Here is a 20,938-nt window from a genome sequence, read left to right as displayed (position 1 = left end):
AGGATTTACAATATTAGAGATGCTAACATTTGCAACATAAAGCCTTCTGTAAATCAGTGTGTAACTGTTTGTTTAGAAAAGTGTGTGATACTCTCAACTTCTACTTTCAGTACTTGTGCAGAAAATAATCACGGTTCAGGTGGCATTTGGGTATTTTGTATTTCAGAACCAGCAAAGCAATCTGGTGACATGGTCATTGCTATGGTAACTACACTTGTAGTGAACATTGAAGTAAATAGGTACATAAAACATGTATAAGTTGTCACTATGTAAGTTACTGTTGCCCTGGGGCTGCAATAATTTCCTTCCTTTAAAATCGTTAAATCTAGCCATAAATACTTGGTATCTCTCAATGCCTTATTATTTCAATAAGATGACAAGGCTCCTCTTACATAATATAGTGCAAACACACAAGCACATCAATTTATCAAAATAGGAACTTTTTGAAGAAGTAATTTACTGGCCTTTAAGTAGCAAACTATGAACAGGCTTCTGGCCTGGATAAAGAAAATCACTCCCAGGTTTGCACTCAGGCAAGGCTGAGCTGCTGTGGAAGGTCTGAAATGCTAAGAAATCTCTCCATCTCTGGGAAATACGGAGCCAATTTCAGGAAGAGAGCTCCAATGGATGTTCTCAAGTCTTCCCTTTGTTCTTTGTCTCCTCTTCTCCTCAAATAATCCACCAATGGTTGAGATGTGCAATTAAAAAAGAACTCCTTCAGCAAATAGCAGTTATGGGCAGAAAAAGGTTTTGGTCTCCTTTCATGCTCTGCTCTCCAGCATAAAGAATATTTGGCCTAAGGAGGCCCTCCTTTTGTCCCAGCAGAGCAATATAACACCACTGTTACATCTTTCATACACAAACTCGTTTTGGACCAGTGAAATGCAAGCTTAACACGAAGCTTAACACAGGCTTCTCACACACAGTGACAATGAACTGATACTCAGAGAAGAGAAGCACAGTTTTCTTCCAGTTTAGACCAGGACTGTAATCCTGCTGAGCAGAGAACCAAAGGGACCAGTCTACCCATGGCAAAGAACGAAGGCAGCACTGATGGGTCGAGTGGATCCCTTGGGATCATTTCCTTGGGTTAGATTATGTATATGGCTTGGAAGTTCTACGTTTCTGAAACAAAGGGGATAGTGTTTTATGACAGCTGCATTATATCATCATATCATATGGATTAGGATGGCCATGGAGACTGGAAAGCCTGCACAGTTATCAATGATGAGGGAGGTACAGCTGAATAAGTCTTTAATAGAACATATACCAATGTATGTCCAGGGACTGGATCAACATCAACAGACACCTTTTTAAACTAGAGAATCCAGCTGCTGCAAGATAAAAAGAGAAAAGGTGCTAATTTTATGTGTGATGAGAAAGCATCCACCTTAATGTATCATTGATGTTCTGGTCATGACTCTAATGCCAATATTAAGTTCTGTTTTTCATTGAAAGCAAATATTTGACCTCTGTTTACTATGAAAAATACTGTGTCAAAACTGTACATGTTTTGAATGTACTTTCTGAGAGTGTACAAGAACTTTATTTATGAATACATTGGCAACTAGGTCCTTTACCACAGATACACACTGGCTGTACCCCAAAAGGTTTAACAAATGTCATAAGTAATTATTGTTTGAAATTTGACATTCAGGTTACATTTAAAGCTGGAAATTCACACAAACTATTCATGATTGTTTTATCTAGTTATATCTAGAGGGACTACAACAGTGCAGGTAGCTCTAATATGGGACCACTAAAATGCTAGTTACCTGTCAGTCCTTGCCTCATGATTTTATAGACTGTAACTATTTTCCTCTGAAAAAAAGAAGCCCAAGGACTGTATTTTGGTTTCTTTTTTTTCAGATGGACTGCCTCAAAATACATTCCTGTTCAAAAAAATCATGTGGCCACACCCTCTTGGGCCTTTACTTTAAAATATCCCCTATGTCTCTGCTGCCTTAGCTATGCTGCACAGAGGGAACCTGAGACAGAAGTTACAAGTCTGAAAATGGGGGCCAATAGGGAGCAAGGTCTCCATCTTCCTCCAGCAGTAAATTCCTAGATCAACTCAGGCTGTAATGTGCAATTTCACATTAATATAACTCCACAAATCACCTCCTCAGAGGCTTCATTCATCAGTAATGCTCTCACTTCATTATGCTATTCTGCTGATAGAAAAGGTACACAAGCATAGGTTAACAGGTTGGTGTACTGTGGCTGTTTGTCTTATGCTCTCTTATATTTGAAAACCTGTTCTTATGAGCCAACACCAATACAAAATGATTTAAGGTTGAGAGAGGTAGAATTTTTGCATTGCTATTTAATCCTTGGGTTTTTTGTTTGGAGTCCACGTAAGGTGCTTTAAAAAAGCCATACTGATGATGATAATAATGATGATGATATTATTATGGTATAATATAAAAATTATTATTAACACATTCTATAACTACAATTATATATAATTATTATATAACAATATATTATTACTAATAACAATGGGAAAAAACTACATCAATATATAGCAAAAATCAGGGTATGAGTCAGTATCTTCAGTATTAATAACTGCAAGTATACTATAACAATTTTGAAATCCATAAGCATGAAAATAAATTCAGAAAACCCAGGGTTAAGTTTATACTGAAAAAAATCCAATTACATTAAAAGATAGACAAGCAAGTTATTAATATATTAACTCCTACCTGTCTTGATACTGCAAATGAAAACATACATGAAAAAAATGTAGCATTCTGAAAACATAATTCCTAGATAATTCACTACCCCAAACAGTAAAATATTTAATTAATAACAGTAGTTATTATATAGTTTTACTACAGGATACTCTATCATTACTATTCCCAACAGTAGGACAGAGACATCTCCCTGACACAGCTCTTTCATGGTGCTCTTGTGCTGACAGAGGACCAAGTTAACAAAGAGCAACGAACCTTTCACAAATCTTGCATCACACAATCCCTGCTGCCACATTAAAGATTAATGTGGCAATACAGGGAAGCCCAACCTCCTTTCCCTTTGCTCTCCTGCATAAGACTTAGGCATAATACAATCAGTGTATTCTTAGCCCACAATCTTTCACTCTGTTCAGCTAGAATTCAACAGTTGTTTTAAAGCATGGGGACTACTATTAAAAGTTGCTGGAAGTATTCATGCAGAAAGCTGAAAAGATTGACAGTGATTTTTTTTTTACTTATACAGCAAAGACTAATTTGTATTTTACGCTGTTTCAGCAGTCTTTAACTGTTTTCTTCAAAATCACTGGCTCAGTGGCACCATATGGAGCATGTTGAACTTAAGATACCAAGAATGTGTCCAAGATATATCTCACTCCAGTGTGTTAAAACATTCCACCCTGCAGCTGTCATTATAGGAATATAATTCATACTCTAAAGTTTAAAGAAAAACAGTGTAGCTTACTATGCTTATAAAAATATAAGATTCTTTTGGTTCCAAGTAACAGTCAGTAAATGGAAAACAGTTAATCTTAAATACTGCTGTCTTAAATATTTGAAATTTTAACTGATCATGAACTGCTTTAATTCTGCATGATATTTAAGACTATAATATTTAAGAAAGCAAACAAAAAATCTATAGTGAAGGGACTCATATATCTAGCCTTAGCACAGACCATCATTACTTTTTTTTCTTTTCCATTCATTGCATTTCTTTTAAAAATTGATATATGAGACTAGAGAGCAAAAACCCTAGCTACATTGTGTAATGGCACTGAACAAGCATATCATCATTATTATGACATTTCACCTCTCTCTGGTCATTACTTCTCCAGTCTTTTGTTTGATATCTCTGCTTGAAATGTAAGTTTCTCAGGACAGGACATGCCTCTTACTCTGTTTTGTACAGTGTATAGAACTCCAAACATCATCTATAAAGTTAACTGCTGTAATAATAAAGGTAGAAGATAGGTAAGAAAAAAAGAACACGGTTTCTTAGAAAAGCTGTCTTGGGATAGACACATTATTCAAATAGTCAATTTGCAAACAAGATGCCTTAGAAAAGGTCCCACAAAACCATTTTAACATGCCAACCCATTATATATTCTGTATATGATATGTTTCAGAGAAAAACTGTTTTAGAGAATTTAACCATTTTATTGATACAATTTTTCATACGCCTTTGTCTGCAAGGTCAGGAAGTTGTACGAGGCTCAGGGGAAAATGTTTTAGAAATCTTCTAAAGTTATCCCCTAATAGTTTACTGATAAATGGTAAACACATATGTAAAGGCTTAATATCCTGGAGGTCTTCATTGGTAAGCAGTAAGTTGTGTGTGCCTTGCTGGCAAGGTGGGGATCTCCCCTGTCCAATATTGTCAGTGTTCCATTTACAGCCACCCAAGGCCCAAAGATCCTGATGCAGGCTGAGCACTGCATACCTTATGTCTCTGGCCAGTACAATACCAAGGAGGCATTTCATATTTGCAGAGAGATTACTGGGAGCAGGAACATGCAAATGGTTTTTGCAGGTTGGTTTGTTACAGAAAGATGGCTGGTTGGGGCAGCTGAGAGCACAGAAGCTGGCTGGTGACAGAGAGCAGTAACTCAGTCATGAGTACTGCCCAAGACCTTGTTATACCTTCCACATAGCTGTGACGGGCAGCGTAAGACCCACTGAAGTGTTTGAAAACGTGGAATTAAAAGAGGAAAACACTGCAGAGTTATACCAAATTTGCGCCCCTGGCTGTGGCTGGGTGTGATGTGTTTGATTTCAGAAAAATGAAATGCAAGAAATATACAAGAAAAAAAGAGTAGTTAAGGAAATGTTACGAAAAGGTTAAGTATTGTAACTTACTTGGGTGTTGATTTAAATTAGTAACACTGTTGGAGCAGCTTAACACAGACAAAATTAGTTACATTTCAAACAGTTTGCAGGATGAATTGGATATATTTCAAATCTACTTTTGTGAATTTTATCTACATGAAGTATAATTTTTCTTACTCATAATCCTGAACAAGGATTAATTGCAAGAGATCTTATTAACAGATGAACAAAACAGTAGCACCGAAAACATTTTTTCAATTCTAATTAAAAAAATCCATTAGAAAACTTTCCACATACTGTATAAATTACCCAATTCTCTCCATACACCTAAAAAAATCATTACTGTATCACTAGACATAGAAGATTTTGAAATAGAAAAATTAGGGGTTTGCTTTGCTTTGCGTTTTGTTACATGAGACACTGTTCTAAAAGTCATTACCTTGAACAACATCCACAAGACAGAATGTCTGCACAGCTTACTCCTGAATTAAGCATTTTCCTGGTCTAGAAACATTGCTCATTAACCTAATACATACTCTTCTCTCACTCTAAATCTATGTAAATGCCCTCCAAAGTAACTCACTTCTGTTAATTTACGTTGCAGTATTTTACACAGTGCATTTTTAAATTCCAAATAAAAATAAAGAGAACCTGTTAAGAATGGTAGAGGTGAAGGTTGGTTAAAAAGTGATAACTGACATTTAACTTTCTAAAATAAACAACTCCAGTGGAAGATGTGCAAAATGAATAGGTATTGTTTGAATAAAGTCTGTTACAATAAAGACTCTCCCCTAAAATACTTGATATCTTTACCATAAATGAAAAGATATCTTTGGGATGTGTTACATTGTCATTTCCATGCCAACTTAAACATTATCCCAAGAACATATCTGTAACACATAAAACACTTTGATCTTGATTTTAGCTTGCTCTACCTGAAATATATACATGCACCACTCATCCTGAGACACAGAGTTCTTGTTTGAAATACGAAAGGAACTCATCTGCAAGTAGAGTTAATATGGACTCCTGAAACTCATGGTTTCCATGGAGTACTCTAAATAATGGGCCCACCTGCCACCATTCTACACTTCAGAACAGTCCTAAGTGTGTCCACCAACCTTTCAGACAACGCATGGTCAGAGATGGGTTACAACTGGCCAGCATAAGGCTCTCTACTTCTTCAGTTCTTTTCATGAGTTTAGATTCTAGAAGAAAGAGATTTGGTTCCAGATGATGAGTGTTCTTTTTTGAGCAGTGAGATTCAGTAGTTTGACTCATTATCGTAATTCACATATACCAAGATGCAGCTCCATCCAAATCTGGCATTTACTTTGATGTTCAAATCAAATGCATAGTGTTTGGCAACTATATATGCAGAATTTAAATTGACTGATCCATTTATCTGAAACTGGTACGTGTCCAAGACCACTCACAGATGTATTTCCTGCTCTAGTAGAAATTCCAACAAGAGGAAAAGGACATAATCATAGCTGCTCCAAAATAACATGTATATCAAATACTGTGTGTTAAGACCATCTGACTATCCATCCACAGAGGCCATACATGTTTCAAAAAAAAATCAGGGAAAAACAGGTAAACTGATGGTAAAAGATCCTGCAATTCCATGAAATTTCAGATATTTTTCCAGTTGCAGGAAGGTCCTCCTTACAGAGCAATCAGGACTGCCCCAACAACACATTTTATGGCTACAACTTCATTTCTCATGAAAATTACAGTTCTTTTAAGAAAGAATCTTGCACAACCTGGATAGGTCTAAAGTCTGATAGATAAGATAAAAATACCCTGGTCTCTCAGAGGAATTCCAGAGGAGAAACTCACTGCATTAAAAGAGATCCTGAAGAGAACCTAATTCTGTGAGGTCTCCTACCTGCCACGGATCAAAGATACTGTCCATACCTTGGTCTCTCAGATTTACAAAAATAGAATCCTTCAGAAGGACAGTCACAGAGCAAGAGAAATGAACAAGCTCTTGACCTGCAGAGTGGCTTTGACTCAAAGGACAATAATATCAAGATGAAGAAGTAGAATTTCTCAATTTCTCAATAAAAACAATGAGTTTCCCTTAAATCGAGATATCAATCTTTAGCATCAGAAAAAATTAAAATAAAACTCCTAATTCCAGAGATATTTGGGATATCTTCAAACAGTCTAGCGAGGCTGTACCTTGATAACAGAAGAACAGCTCGAAAAGTATCACAAAGGACAGGTTAATTGGGTATCCCAAGGGTCTTCCATTGGAATGTGTACCACTTTTCCATTGCTTTCAGGTGGGTCTCTCAAATGCTAAAGGTTTTTGCTTTTTGACAAGGACAGCCCATGTCCTTACAGAGCAGGGAGAACCAGCTGGCTCTAAGGCTCGGACCAGAAGCAGATGCTGATGGTCAGTTCCTCTGTAAGGATGGAAGGGAAGTCCTTCTCCTTAGCTGGGGGTGGAAGGAAGCAATGTACTACTAGTGAAACTGTTGCCTCCAAATGAAGATGAGGAACACAACTGTTTGTTGAATTTCAAGTTCAGAGTAGGGAGTCCCCCTCTGCACAGTTAGAAAACTAACCAACTAACACACAGTTTTATATCATACAAAATTTCAATTGTCCCAACCATTAGACTGTTACAATTCTCCCCTTCAGAGGAAAGCTCCTTCACCTGGAAACCACTCCAGCATGGAAAGCAAAGTGAGCCATGTATGCCTGTTTCTCTAATGTCACTGCATATGTTGTTGGTTTGACATGGAATATGAGGAGTCAAAGAAAGGTTGACTTAATGTTACTTATCACACATGGATTAGCAGTAGTTTCATTAAAGTAAAGGTTTTGTGGACTATTTCGGTGGAGAATTAAAAAAATGAAAATGTAATGACCAGGAGGGATAAGTTCTGTTAACTTAGAACAAAATCCTATAGAGCAAAGCAATTTTTCCATGTTGCTTCCCTGGGAGGTCAGTACTTAAACAAATGCTATTGTAAGTCAGAATATGACCACTAAACCTGAAAATATAGCTTAAGGAGACACTTTCATGTGGCTGCAAAATTGTCACCCAAAGGCTGCTGTAAATGGGGTGGCTTAAGTTTATAAATAAGGCAAGGTTTTGGAGATCAATTAATGCCTTTGGGAAAACCATGGATGCTTTTATGTATCTTTCAGATACATTAGGTATCTGCAGTTGCATTTTTTCTAATTCTTTTACAAGCTTATTTCCCGCCTTTATGACAACTCTTTGAAAAAAGTTTAGAAATTAGTAAAATATTTTTGCAACTCTTACATACATTTATGACCCATTGCATATGCTTCGTAATATATTGCACATTTAGCTTTCCATTTAATGCCATTTACAAGAGGGATAGATTACATTTTAATTGTATCATTAGTAAATTTAATCAATGAAAATGTCCCATATTGTAAACTCTAATGTCTTTACTCTAAATTCTAATTAAAAATTAAAATATAGATTTTAATCAGTAACGGTTTAGCATAAATCAGTTCTAAATACCTTCAACATATTTGTCAATGCATGAAGGAAAAAATGTTTTTGTGTTAATTTACTTATATTTAGCAACTTTTCAGTAGTCTTAAGGAAACTTCAATGGGTTACATTTATTCTTATAAAATCTACAGTAGAGACCTCAGTGATGGAAGGTTATATAACTAACTAGAAAGAAGAGAGGTTCAAATGCCTAGGTTTGCTCTTCTTCATTGAAGAAAGTCAGAAAAATGAAATCAGTTAATAGATTTGTAATCAGATGTGAAACAGTCTGGATGGAATAAAAATATTTTATGAGCTATATAAACAGAGTGAAGGAAGGTTTTGACAGAGAAAGATAACATGATAAAAAACCAAGGTTAAAACTGTAGTTTTGAAAAAATAGTGCTATGTAATATTATAGAAAAATAGGTTAACATAATAAAGATATTGCCAATTCTATTCCAAAACCCCTAAAGTAGTTTTCCAAGATTTTGTTCATCATCATAGTCTTATTACTGGTTCCTTGACTATCCTTCCCTCTTCTCCCCTTTCAAGAACACTTTGTTCAGGCTCAAATTTATAAACAAAGCGATATCAATACATACTCTTTAGGTAAAAAAGGTCTCTTTTATATAAAAAGAGACCTTTTATTAGCTGTCCAAGAACATTTACAGCTAATATCTGAACTCATCCATGCATAATAACATTCAACTTAATACCTGCAGATAAAACTATTTAGACTGGCTGTATATATAACATAAGTCAGAATAAAAAAGGATATTGCTTTAAATACTATGCATTTAAGTCAGCCAATGAACCCCAACTGTGTTTCTTTGCTGTATTGCTTGGGAGACCCTAACAGCATTGCCTGGCTAGATCTCATGAAACAGAGAAGTTATCAGGCTTTCCCTTTCAAAGTCCTTTGTACCACCCTGTACTACCCTCTCATCCAGTCAGATCTATGTTGCCTGGGAAAGCTGGACCAGCTCAGTGATTCAACAGCCCACCGAATTCACTCTTGCCATAGACACAAAACTGCTGAATCTGAGTAAAGGGGGCAGATGACATCATGTGATAAGGACAGGGGAGAGCTCACCTGTCAGCTCACATCAGATGCTTTCCATGGGGATAACATGGCACTGAACGGACAGTCCACTGCAAGGACTGTCTGTAACAATGGAGAATCCCCAGTATATGTTGGCACAAAAGGCTTTAGCATGTCCTAACAATGCTGAATCAGAAACTGGCTACATCTGCCCTAAACAGAGCTTGAAATGTGGAGGCACTGAATTAACCATAGCTGGATTGGAAAACAAACCTTTATTATAACTTACATATTTCATCTGCACTGTTATCTGCAAATATCTGTGAAATTGCATTGTTCTGAATTTACACTGATTTAAAGAAGTTTTTGTGAACATTTCTGCCTCCATTCCGCTAGTTCTTATCAACTGCATAACTCAATTTTATTCTCTTATTTTCTGTGTTTCTTAAATTATATACTAGATATTACATATAACACATTTTTTGCCCTAGTGATCTGATTATTGAAAAGGCGTATGCAGTTTACCTTCAAAAGGCTGTCAGAGACATACAGTAGTATTACATTGAAAAGCCAAGTTCTACACCTCTTTTCCTCCAGACAGGTGAGTTTTGTCCAAAATGTAGCCAGCAGCTGACAACATCTCAGGACACTTAACTGAAGAAAAAAGTTAGAACTCAATTTTGCTTGTTCCTGGCTGGTGTGACCTTCAGCAAATAACCTTTCAATTGTCCACCTGTAAAACAGACAAGACTACGCACCCACCTTTTTGGTTTATCCTGAGCATTAATGTTTATGAAGTGCTATGAGATGCTCTGGGAAGTGCTACAAAGTGAAAAGGGTTATCAATCATCGTCAGTAAAACACAAGCTGCTGAAATACAGTGGAATCTGCCTTCCTTTCTCACAGGACATGTTCTGTCTTGTGCTGCAAGCTCTCCAGTATTCACAATCTTAAAAGTATCTCAACACTGCATAGTATAAGGAAGGATAAATATCCCTAAGCATTCTGAGAGACTATCAGGAAATATTTTTAGTTTTAAGAAGTGAAGCCTGTTGGAAAGTATAAACTTTGCTTCTAAATACCTGCTTGTTTTCTGTAACAGGAAAGCCATTTTTTGAGATAGGATTCCTAAATTGCTTAAATATCTAGACATTAGCTGAAAGTAGCGCTATACATAAATTTAAATACTTGGCTCTCAATTTTCCTTTCATTCATAATGTACTAGGTAAACTATACTAAAATAATTACTTGCTTATTACTCATGAATTTCAGTGCAGCAGCTGAGACAATGTAGATAAATAAGATGATTAATTGAGACAGAATGAATCACAACAAAATATGTTGTTGTATAAGGTATGATTAACTCCACAGTGATTCATATCATTTCAGATAACAGGGCTTTTATCAGAAATGGCTGCAAGGTTGGGAAATGATTTAAAAGCATTTTATCTTAGAGAGCCACCGCAGTTCACATGGGAGGGAAAAAAGGGAAAAAAAAAGAGAGAGGAGAGAAGGAGAAGCAGATTCAGTGTCTGCAGCTGAAATAGCCTTGGGCTGTTTCAGCATCCTTCCCACAGCACATCTTTGCAACACACCATTGACATTATCCACCTCCCTTGTGCTAGAGATGCTCTCATTTTTCAGATAGCCACAGTTTATTAGATGTTCCAAAACTGAGAAAGTTAATTTCATGAATTAAGGAGCAATATTACAATGCCATAGCTGTCCCATAATTGAAAACACAACACCTGCACCAGGAAGCAGGCATCCAAATTGTACAAAGACATCAAAGAAAAATAATATTTATATTTTCTCCATTCAGAATTACACTTTTTAATTCCCAGGCTCCCTCTAAAGACTGCATAAATCCTAAATGTAGGATTTACAAAAGGAAAATATTATCTGTTTACTGCAGTTTAGAAAAGCAAACACCAGCAGCAGCTGACCCTAAAAACCTCTACCTGTTAAAACAGAAGGAAAGATGAGATGTCTCCTTACAAAATATTTTCCCATGTGTATTTAACAAACTGGGTCAGAATATCTGACTACGATTCTTAACTGAACCTCAGACTCCCTGTAGGGAACTGTGCAAACCTCAGTCTCTCACCCAGCCTATGAACTGAAGATAATTACCCTCACCTGTGGGGCAAGTTTCTGAGAACTTCTGAAAGCATAAGGAAAAAGAAAATGCTCACATATAAACTGAAATGCAAAACACTGACACTCAATTTCATTTAAGATGATTAATGTTTTTGAAAACTAAATTCCAAATGAATAAAGATGTAGAAGCTCAAGGTAAAGGCTGAACTCCTAAGGATGACAGTTTGCAAACAACCACTGACTGAAAATGGACCAGGTCCAGTAAGCTAAAAAAAAAATGGTTTTTAAAGGCTCCTTATATAACAAACATGCAAGTTAGCTGTACAGTAAAATAAGCCTCTTCAAGATACTCAGTTTCAAATATGATCTAGTATTTGCCTTCTACTAATAACTTAAAACATTTAAAAATAATTGTAAACCTTTACTTGTAAATACTTCAAACATCAATTCGGTGATATTTATGGCATGACCAGCCATCCTTTGCTATGTTTGTTACTTCTTGGTACCATCTGATACAGAAGAGCAGACTGAAATGTTGGTCTCTCTTTCATTATTGAAAGTCAAACTGTATTTCCTTTCTTCCACACACCAAATTACATCTGCCACCTGATTTTCTCCTGACTCTTACTTCTTAATACTTTCCTCAGAATCAGACAACTCACCAATGTGACAGGACATTCAGGCAGTTGTGGGAATCTATATGCTAGGTCTAGAAACAGTAGCAATTGCACAGTGTAAATTCAAATCAATTCACTTAGGCCATTATGAATGCACACTAGTTTGAAAAGAATTACAATGAGGCTTATTTATGTGATGAAAGTGGTTATGTCTCATTCAAGATTCTTGTGGGCTGTGGGCAGATTCTTAAGCCTGTAGGTATCAGTCTGGTCCCAGGTGATAATGAAGCAGAGGAAATTTGCAGGTGGGACTGAAGGTTCTCTGCAGTGTCATATTTTAATGTAATATATCAAAGTATGAGGAGTGAAAGTTGTTTACAGCAAGGCAATAGACCACTTTGTTTGGAAACTGTCATTTAGGTATAAATCCTACCGTGTTGACATAGGTCATGCAAGAAAATTTAGCAGCATTTCCATTCATTCCCCTGGTTAAAATAAGCACAAAACTACAGACTGACTGCAGGTTTAAAATCAGGAGCACATTACCTCACCAAAACCTCAGTTTTATATTTACTGTTTTTCCTAGCCACTAAAGAGAATTTTCCATGTCACTAAAGAGACTTGCCTTTACAAAGGCTTACAGAGGGTCTTAAAGACTGTGTCCAAACCACCTATATTTGTAGGGATCTTTCTGTTAGTATTTGATACCTCACTTGAAAATATTTTAAATAAAGGAGGCACAATCTACTCTTTCAGTATAACTGTGAAGAGGAAATGATGACAAGACCTGTTTGCTATCTCATTCCATATAAAGGCACCCATCTCTTCAAAGCCCAGGATTTCTACCACCACTAAAGCTATTGTTATTGCTTCTTAAAATGTACAAGTCTTGCACACAATCTGCTCTCTTTTCAGTGCATTTGCTGTCACACCAGCATCAATTTCCCAACGAGCTCACAGATGCATCTGTCTTTGCAGAACTTCAGCTTACAATCCTGTAATTAATTTGTTCAGAAACTGGGTGTTTAGAAGTAACAACTCATTACAGTACAGAGGACGAGGATCTAATTTCCAAGAATAATTGCTATCTTAGTTTTATTATATTTGTACTTTGGAAAAATTCACAATTACTCTTCTACATAACCTCCTCAACTTCTACTGATGTCTCTACACTGTATACCATAAGTTACATTGTTGGCTTTTGCTTTTTTTGTAAAGCCCTAAATGAGGAGCTCAGCATGTCTGTAATTTTAAAGTTTCTAAATTCTAAAATTTCTCAGTGATGCCCTGCCCACACATAGCAAGAGAACCCAGAAGATCTTTACCACATCAACATGAACAAATATTCCTCTGAGTCATGAATTGGTGCCATATGCAGGGATGAATCATGTGAAAGTCTTGCAGTGTCCCTTGAATTCTGAAGAAACTGCTATCCAGTTGCACATCCAAAAATACACAGCCTGTTTCCCCCCAAAGTAGTTCCTTCCCTGAGGAGATGCCACTGTAACTCACATCTTTTGGGGAGACTGGAAATTGAATTTGGATTCCTGTGCCCATTATTGACTTTGATGGGTCAAGTATATCAGAGACATCAAGCTTTAGCCCTAACTGGGAAAGTGGAAAGAGGTCTGGGAAAGAAATATATACAAATTTAGTCTCCTTTACTTGCCTAGTATAATTTCTGTGCAGGAAACATTCCACAACTCTGTGTAATCATGTCACTTGCAAAGCTTTCACTCCTTTGACCATTTTGTTACTGGAAGTTAGTTTGAGTTGTAAAATATGTATTCTAAGGTGAGCTTTTACAGCCAAATTAAGCAGCAACTTGTGACAAAGCAGTTATCATCAGGAGATAATTGACCTTATTTGAGAGTTAAGCATCCTAAGGCAAAGTAGAGTGTGCTTAATCCTGGCAGGTTAATTATCCAGTGATTATGGTAGCTTGGAAGGTATTACTGCTAAGAACCATTTGCAAAATGACACTATTAAAAAAATCTTAATTTAATAAAACTTAAAAGCAATGACAATAATCAAGTTCTCCAGTCATGTATTGCTACATAATGACTGCAGAATGACCCTAATTGGTTAGCAGCAATGACCATATAATTATTCCTTTCCTGAATGTGCTGTACTAAATTTATTATATGAAGTACAGTTAATAAATATCAAAAATCCAAGACAAGATGTTTAGGTAGTTATAAAAGGGATTTAAATAAATTATCAAAACACCAGTGGTCACTGAGTTAATGCTGAAACTGATACATGTTCTGAGTTGTTACCACAGCATTCCATGACTCCACTGCAGTAAAGGGTATGCTGGCATTTACATTCTAAACTAGAACATTTATTCTGAGAGGTTTATAACTTGCCCATTTTAATTACCATCTGGCTGAAACTTGAAATAACCAATCTCCATTCAGATGTAAATTTTTAAGTAGAAGATGTAATTTAAAATCACTTTGCCAATTGTTTTTAGTTTAGGAATGGCAGCAATTTGGAATTTTGCTGCACTTGAATGTTTTTGTATTACTCAAAAAATAAACAGCTCAGTGCTTAACAACAGAATTGTATTGGTCTATAATGTGGAGTGAAGATAAATATAGGGAAGAATAAAAATTGTGTCTAAGAGTATTGTTTGTACTAATAAAGTAACAACCACAACACTTAGTATGCCTTGCTTATATATTAACTTGTGAGCTTACACTGATGGAAATTTTAACAAAAAGAAAAAGAAAATCACACTAAATGGGCAAAAATTTGGTGTTGGCTAGCTGAAGTGGTTCACTGCCCACCAGGACATACACAGACACAAAAAAAGTCCTGAATACACTTGTAGTTGAAATTAAGAAAGGAGGAAGCTACTAGAAGGCATGACATGTCAGAATGGGCTTTCTCTTGAGTTTTGCAACCACTCTTTACCAACAAGCACATGCAGAGAGCAGAAATACTGACAATCAGAAAACACAGCAGCTACTCCAAACTAGATGTACATCATGCCAAGAGTGTGGTTTCAAGTCACACAGGAAGACAAGAGAATAAACCACCACAAACAGCATTTCAACAACTCAAAAGCAGCAATAGCCAGCTTATATGGCAGGAAGCAGAGGCCAAAAAATGACAAGGGTTCCATGATTAGTATAAGTAGCAAAAAAGGTTCTACTCTGAAGTATTAATATATATTGTAATGCCAAGTTTAAGGATGTTCACTTAAGTTTAAATAGCATCTATTATCCTGAAAGACACCAAAATGCTTCAGAAATCATTCACAGAAAATAGAGGGAGTCTTTCAACTTTAACAAACACAACAGTCCTATCTAATATTTTATGACAGTGGGGGAATAATGTCATAAGAAACTGAAATGACATAGAACATTTATGTAAACTGAATATAATTTCTAAAATTGCATGTCACCTTATAGCAGACTATTGCCTATAAATTACACAAATATACAAAATGTAACAACCTATAAAAAATAGCACCTAATGAACCACTGTGATCTGAATTATCCTACTAGGTCGATGCAGCAGTATTTATATTAAAGACCAGCAAGGTTTAATGCCAGAAGTTTCTATGAAGTCCATCTACCCCAAAATTGGCTGGACTTAGTATTACGTAATTTGTGAAATCTGATAAGACTTTTTGTGTCGATATTACACTGCTATTAAATCAAAATATTCAGTACCATCTTTGTGAGGACTGTATCATGAAAGATGTATAAAGGCAACGGTTAGGAATAGCAGCAGCATGTCTGGAAAATACTTATTCTGTGTAGTTAACTATAGTTAAAAAGATTTCGCTTATCCCTCTGTATTAAAAAACATTGCAATTTTCTTTGTTTTAAAAATACTTATTTTTAAATTTTTTAAGTCCTATATCTGTAACAATGCTAGTCCCTAATGTGGACATGTGGACAATAGTCTAAAGACTGACTTGTGTTGGTGCAAGTCCCTGTTGTCACAATCAGGAATAACCACTGACAGGAGTAAGTTGCTTTTCCATAATTTTCCTGTACTCATGTAGTTATCTTGAGCGACAAACCCACATTCCATTTAGGTGTGTCACACTTTCCAAGGCTTTTTTCAACCTTTTCCTGCTGAGCAAACTAATAAATATTTAAGAACACTTTCTAAAGTGGGAAAAAATCAAAAGTGACAGCACTAAGATGAGTGAAATCTGAATTAATTTCATCTATTAACACGGACTTCCAGGCAGAATTTCATGCAATCTGTTTGCCAACTTGCATAGCAAAGATAAGCCCTCCTTTGATGGACTGCCAGTCCATCTACCATAAAATCACTGAGAACCTTTTAAACCAATTATCTATTTCTTAGTTTTCTCCTTCCACTTCTCCCCAAAGAGTTGTCTTCATCACAGAAAATGCTATTAATAGCAGTAGTATGGGGATGGAATCAAGTTACAGAAGCTCAGTAGTAGCCCTTCATATGTTTCCTTCCAGCAGACTTAACTCCAAGATGAGTACATCGTGCACATGGGCAGTTATTCCAAAGTATCTCCCATGAGAATAAGCAGGTTGTAAACCTCTAACAGGTCAAGTGACATCTTTGACATCTATTGAAATATCCCAGTCCAGTGACCACAGATTTGATTTTGCAGTGACACCTCACATGGTCAGATTCCCTCTATAAAAAAAGGAGCAGGAATCACAGAATCATAAAATCATCAAGGCTGGAAAAAACCTCCAAGATCACTGAGTCCAACCTTTGACTGATCACCATCCCAGCAACCAGACCACAGCACTAAGTGCCATGTCCAGTTGTTTCTTGAACACTTCCAGGGATGGTGACTCCACCACCTCCCTGGGCAGTTCGTTCCAGTGCCTGACAAGCCTTTCAGAGAATAAATTCTTCCTGATGTCCAGCCTGAGCCTCCCCTGGCACAGCTGTGTTCTGGGGAAGCAGGCTCTGAGCCACAAACACCTCAGTGCAAGAGACATGAATACTTCAGTTAATTTCTTAAGACTCACCGTTTCATTTCCAAAAAGAACATCGACGTAAGGCATGACTTTCATCATAGGCTCTTTGTAGAACTGGCTAATAAATGGTGCAGAAAGATTCAAGCTGAAGATCTTGTTGTTGGCAGAAGCCTGAGTAGCCACTTTTAATACTGCTTCTGGTGACACCGTCAGGAAGAATCCCTGCAAGCATCCAAACAAATCAATGTATGTTACTAATTTCATATTAGGTACCACATCAAGCATGCTATTCCTATAAAGTCTCCCCCAACCCACATTTGTCATACACTCACACAGATAAAAACTTCTGGGAAATACTGCTTTTCCATTAAGGTATTAAAGAGGTGACAAAAAAAATCTGCATATGCCTAGCACAGACTGCCAAAATTAAGCATAACTCCCTACCTCTGCATTCCATGTAGTACACTCTCCCATGGCAGCTAACACTAACGTTCATATTTTAAAATGTGATATAATTCTAAATGCCCCTTTATAGTAATAGAGACAATGAGACTGTGCTGTTTAATTCCAAAGTCCAGTATGATGGCTCCATACACAGCTAAAAGACTAATGAAATCCTTTGCCTGCAAAATGATTACCTTATTTACAATAAAGGTCTTGAATATGCTGACTTTGTAGCAGTTGTTATTGTTTTGCAGGAAAAACCTAGGGGGTTTCATTTCCACATATGTATTTTATTTGTCCCTCCTCTCCCAAAAATATTTTTCTTTACTCAGAACATCAACATTCAACTTAAGTATCAACTGTGAAACAAAATAAACAGAACTCAACCACAAATGACTACTTGTCTACTAAACAGTGAATGCTGATTTCAACTCTGTATGAAGAACAGTTCAAGGCTGCCATTTTGAATTTAGCATTGCAGATGTTGCCTCAACCTGGAATGTGTTCCAGGAGCCATGTAAAGATCCCCTACAGTTTCCTTAGTCTACTAACTAGACAAAGGCTTAATCTTTGCACTAATTAAACAAGTTTTGTATGTTTTGGTTTTATAAGCCTAAAAGTAATTTTACTAACTGTTCTCAAAACTCAGTGAATGATAGCAATTTTCAAGCATGAGCAGCAAGTGTTAAGTTTAAGGCCAGAGATAATGTCTAAGGCACAGTAATAAACAACTTTGAGGAAGGTCTGACAAATAAAACATCATCTCAGTCCTATCTAGAACATCACCACCAAGACACTCCACAAGGTGTAATACTGAAACAGTATAATGTTCCAGTTTTTATCCATATGATTATGCTTCAAATCACAGAATATCTGTATTTTTATCCTGCACACTTCAGGTAACAGATCATCCTAGGCATTCTATATGGACTGGAAAAAATAATATAATGGAGAGTCTACAGATTAAAGACTGCTTTGAGAGTGTATGTATTTATTTCTCCTTATTCCACACTCTCCAGTCTATCAAATACATGACTGATTTCAAAATCTGGGCACAATTCACTACTTGACAATAAAAGTCCGAAGGGCACAAGAATCCTAAGCAAGTTGTGGAGTTACTAGTACCCTGAACAACTGAAAGCCTGTAAACATCCAAGCTTCTTTGATATTTTTACATTCTGAAGAATTAGAATGAACAGTTTATATAACATCTTATCTCCATAGCAATCTCTACCATCTTTTAGTTTTTCATTTAATGAACAGAGATGGATTTTGTAAAAACTGTTCCAAAGACAAAATAAAAACCTTTCAAGGGAAACATGTTGCCAGCTGTGGATAAATGACAGATTGCTCTACAGTGGTCTACGTAAACAGTAACCTGGTCAAATAATTAGGCTTCTTACCAATTTTAGGCTAAAAACTTCATCTGAACTAAAATACATCTGATTGTAATTTAAGGTACAGAACACTATCCCTATGGGATCTAACTCAGGCCTGCATCCAACTCCCTTTTCTTTGGAAAGGCAACATAAAAGTACTGAGAGACAGATAGGAGAGCTTGTTTTTCAGATCCTGCAAAGTAAAGGCCAGGAAATCTCAAAGGCTATAGCTCTGTCTTCTGGGTTTCCTAAAAATCACTTCTGCCATTTAATTGCATTCTTCCATGACTTTATTTATATTTTTATTTAAATAAGTGTTTGACATTAACAAAAGTTGTGTGTATGAGAACTCTTTGCCAAGTGTAACATTGCTTTGCAAAATGAAGTTGTAGCAATATAATCAACACAGTGGAATTAACAAAATAGGGAGAAAACGTATAAAATGTATAAAATCTGACCTGAACAGATTTAGATTTAAAGACATCTAATTCAATCCCTCTCCTTAAGTTTTTAAATCAAGTTTGTCCCTATTTTTAATGGAATTCCAATTGCAGCTATAACCAGTATAGTTACAGCAACCCATCTCTCCAAGTTTGAATTACAACCAGGCAAGCCACAGACCACCCTACTTCAGCACACTACAACTGTGTACAGGAATGAACCTCACTAAAACAAACAGGTTTTCTTATATCTCACTGGGATTCCAAGCAATGTCACTTTGTGACTTCCTTAGAAACTCAGTCCACAGGCTCTTGCAGCTGACACTGCTTTTGTCCAGACAGATGTATCCAAAGGAATGCCTAACCCAACTACTCCTACCTGCTCTAACAATTAACTGCTAGCCAACATCAGCTCGGAGTGGGAGAATAAGTGTATCCTAGTATCACTGGTACAAAAGACTTTGTATTTCACTAGTAAGAAATTCTGTTCCCATTAACAAGAAAGTTAAGAGGCTCCTCAGAAGATGTTCTATAGCTACCTACACACCTTAGTCTAGTTCAGAGTTCTGGGAACCGATTTACCCTCAAAACCCAGAGGTACTTTAAAACAACTATGAGGAAAATACCTGTGATCAAAGGATGAGGCAGCTAACGGCAGATATTCCGAAGGAAAATGAAATTACTGTGTATCTATCTATCTTAGTGAAAGAAGAGGTTGCTGGTTGACAGCCAGCTCAATATGAGCCAGCAGTGTGTCCAGGTGGCCAAGGAGGCCAATGACACTCTGGCCTGTATCAGCAATAGTGTGGCCAGCAGGACCAGGGCAGTGATCATCCCCCTGCACTCGGCACTGGGGAGGCCACACCTTGAGTGCTGCATTCAGTTCTGGGCCCTCACTTTGAAAAGGACATTGAGCTGCCAAGGGCAACAAGGCTCCTTTGTATAACTACCTGAAAAGAGGTTGTAGGGAGGGGAGGTTGGTCTCTTTACCATGCCTATGGTGAGAGGATTAGAGGAAGTGGCCTAAAACCAAGACAAGGGGAGATTCAGATCAGATTCGAGAAAAAAAAATTCACTGTTAGGGTGGTAAGGCTTTGGACTAGATTGCCCAGGCAGGTGGTGGAGTCACCACCCCTAGAGGTGATGAAGAGGTGTCTGGATCTGGTGCTGGGTGATGTGGTTTAGGGGTTACAGTGGTAGTGCTGGGTTGATGATCTTAAAGGGCTCTTCTAACCTTGATGATTCTATGAGAGAAGGACATATGATAATGGGGCAGTGCAGTCACAGAAAGTGACAGGCAGCAATACTGTACTAAGAAAACCTATTAAACATTAAAGGCTATCAGACATATTAGCAGCACGCAGCATTCCCCTGGTGTGCACTTATTGAGACTGAGTATACCAGATGCTACTGCTTCAGGATGTGCCACTATTTTCTGCTGCTTGAAATGTAATGAGTGTCTTTTTTATGCCAGGAGGAAGGTACCATTGTACCATGAGCCAGACAGCAAGGCTGAACCAATACACACACCAGGAAAACAGCAAGGTAGACTGAATTATGTGTATGCATGTTGGTATGTGCATATGCACAACAGCAATACTGTTCTTATGCACTGTAAGCAGTCCTTTCATTTAAATACAGTCCTTTGGCGAAGAACAAAACATTTTACTTGTGGGATAAAGAGAAACAAAACAAA

The 20,938-nt window shown here is 36.9% G+C and overlaps 1 protein-coding gene across 3 annotated transcripts in view; it reads right to left on the bottom strand.

The window, feature by feature from the left end:
• The window catches only part of ADK (adenosine kinase), a 276,047-nt gene that overhangs the window by 63,148 nt on the left and 191,961 nt on the right, over positions 1–20,938 (bottom strand). For all 3 annotated transcript variants that reach the window (XM_051800961.1, XM_051800963.1, XM_051800962.1), the window contains one exon: positions 17,031–17,201. In XM_051800961.1, the coding sequence (XP_051656921.1) occupies positions 17,031–17,201 (171 nt within the window). The remainder of the gene's footprint in view (positions 1–17,030; positions 17,202–20,938) is intronic.

The sequence above is a fragment of the Manacus candei genome, unplaced genomic scaffold, assembly GCF_025592945.1.
Source record: "Manacus candei isolate 608988 ecotype Guabito, Panama unplaced genomic scaffold, ASM2559294v1 h1tg000050l, whole genome shotgun sequence".
NCBI lineage: Eukaryota > Metazoa > Chordata > Aves > Passeriformes > Pipridae > Manacus > Manacus candei.
This window is presented reverse-complemented; position numbering and strand designations above follow the sequence as displayed.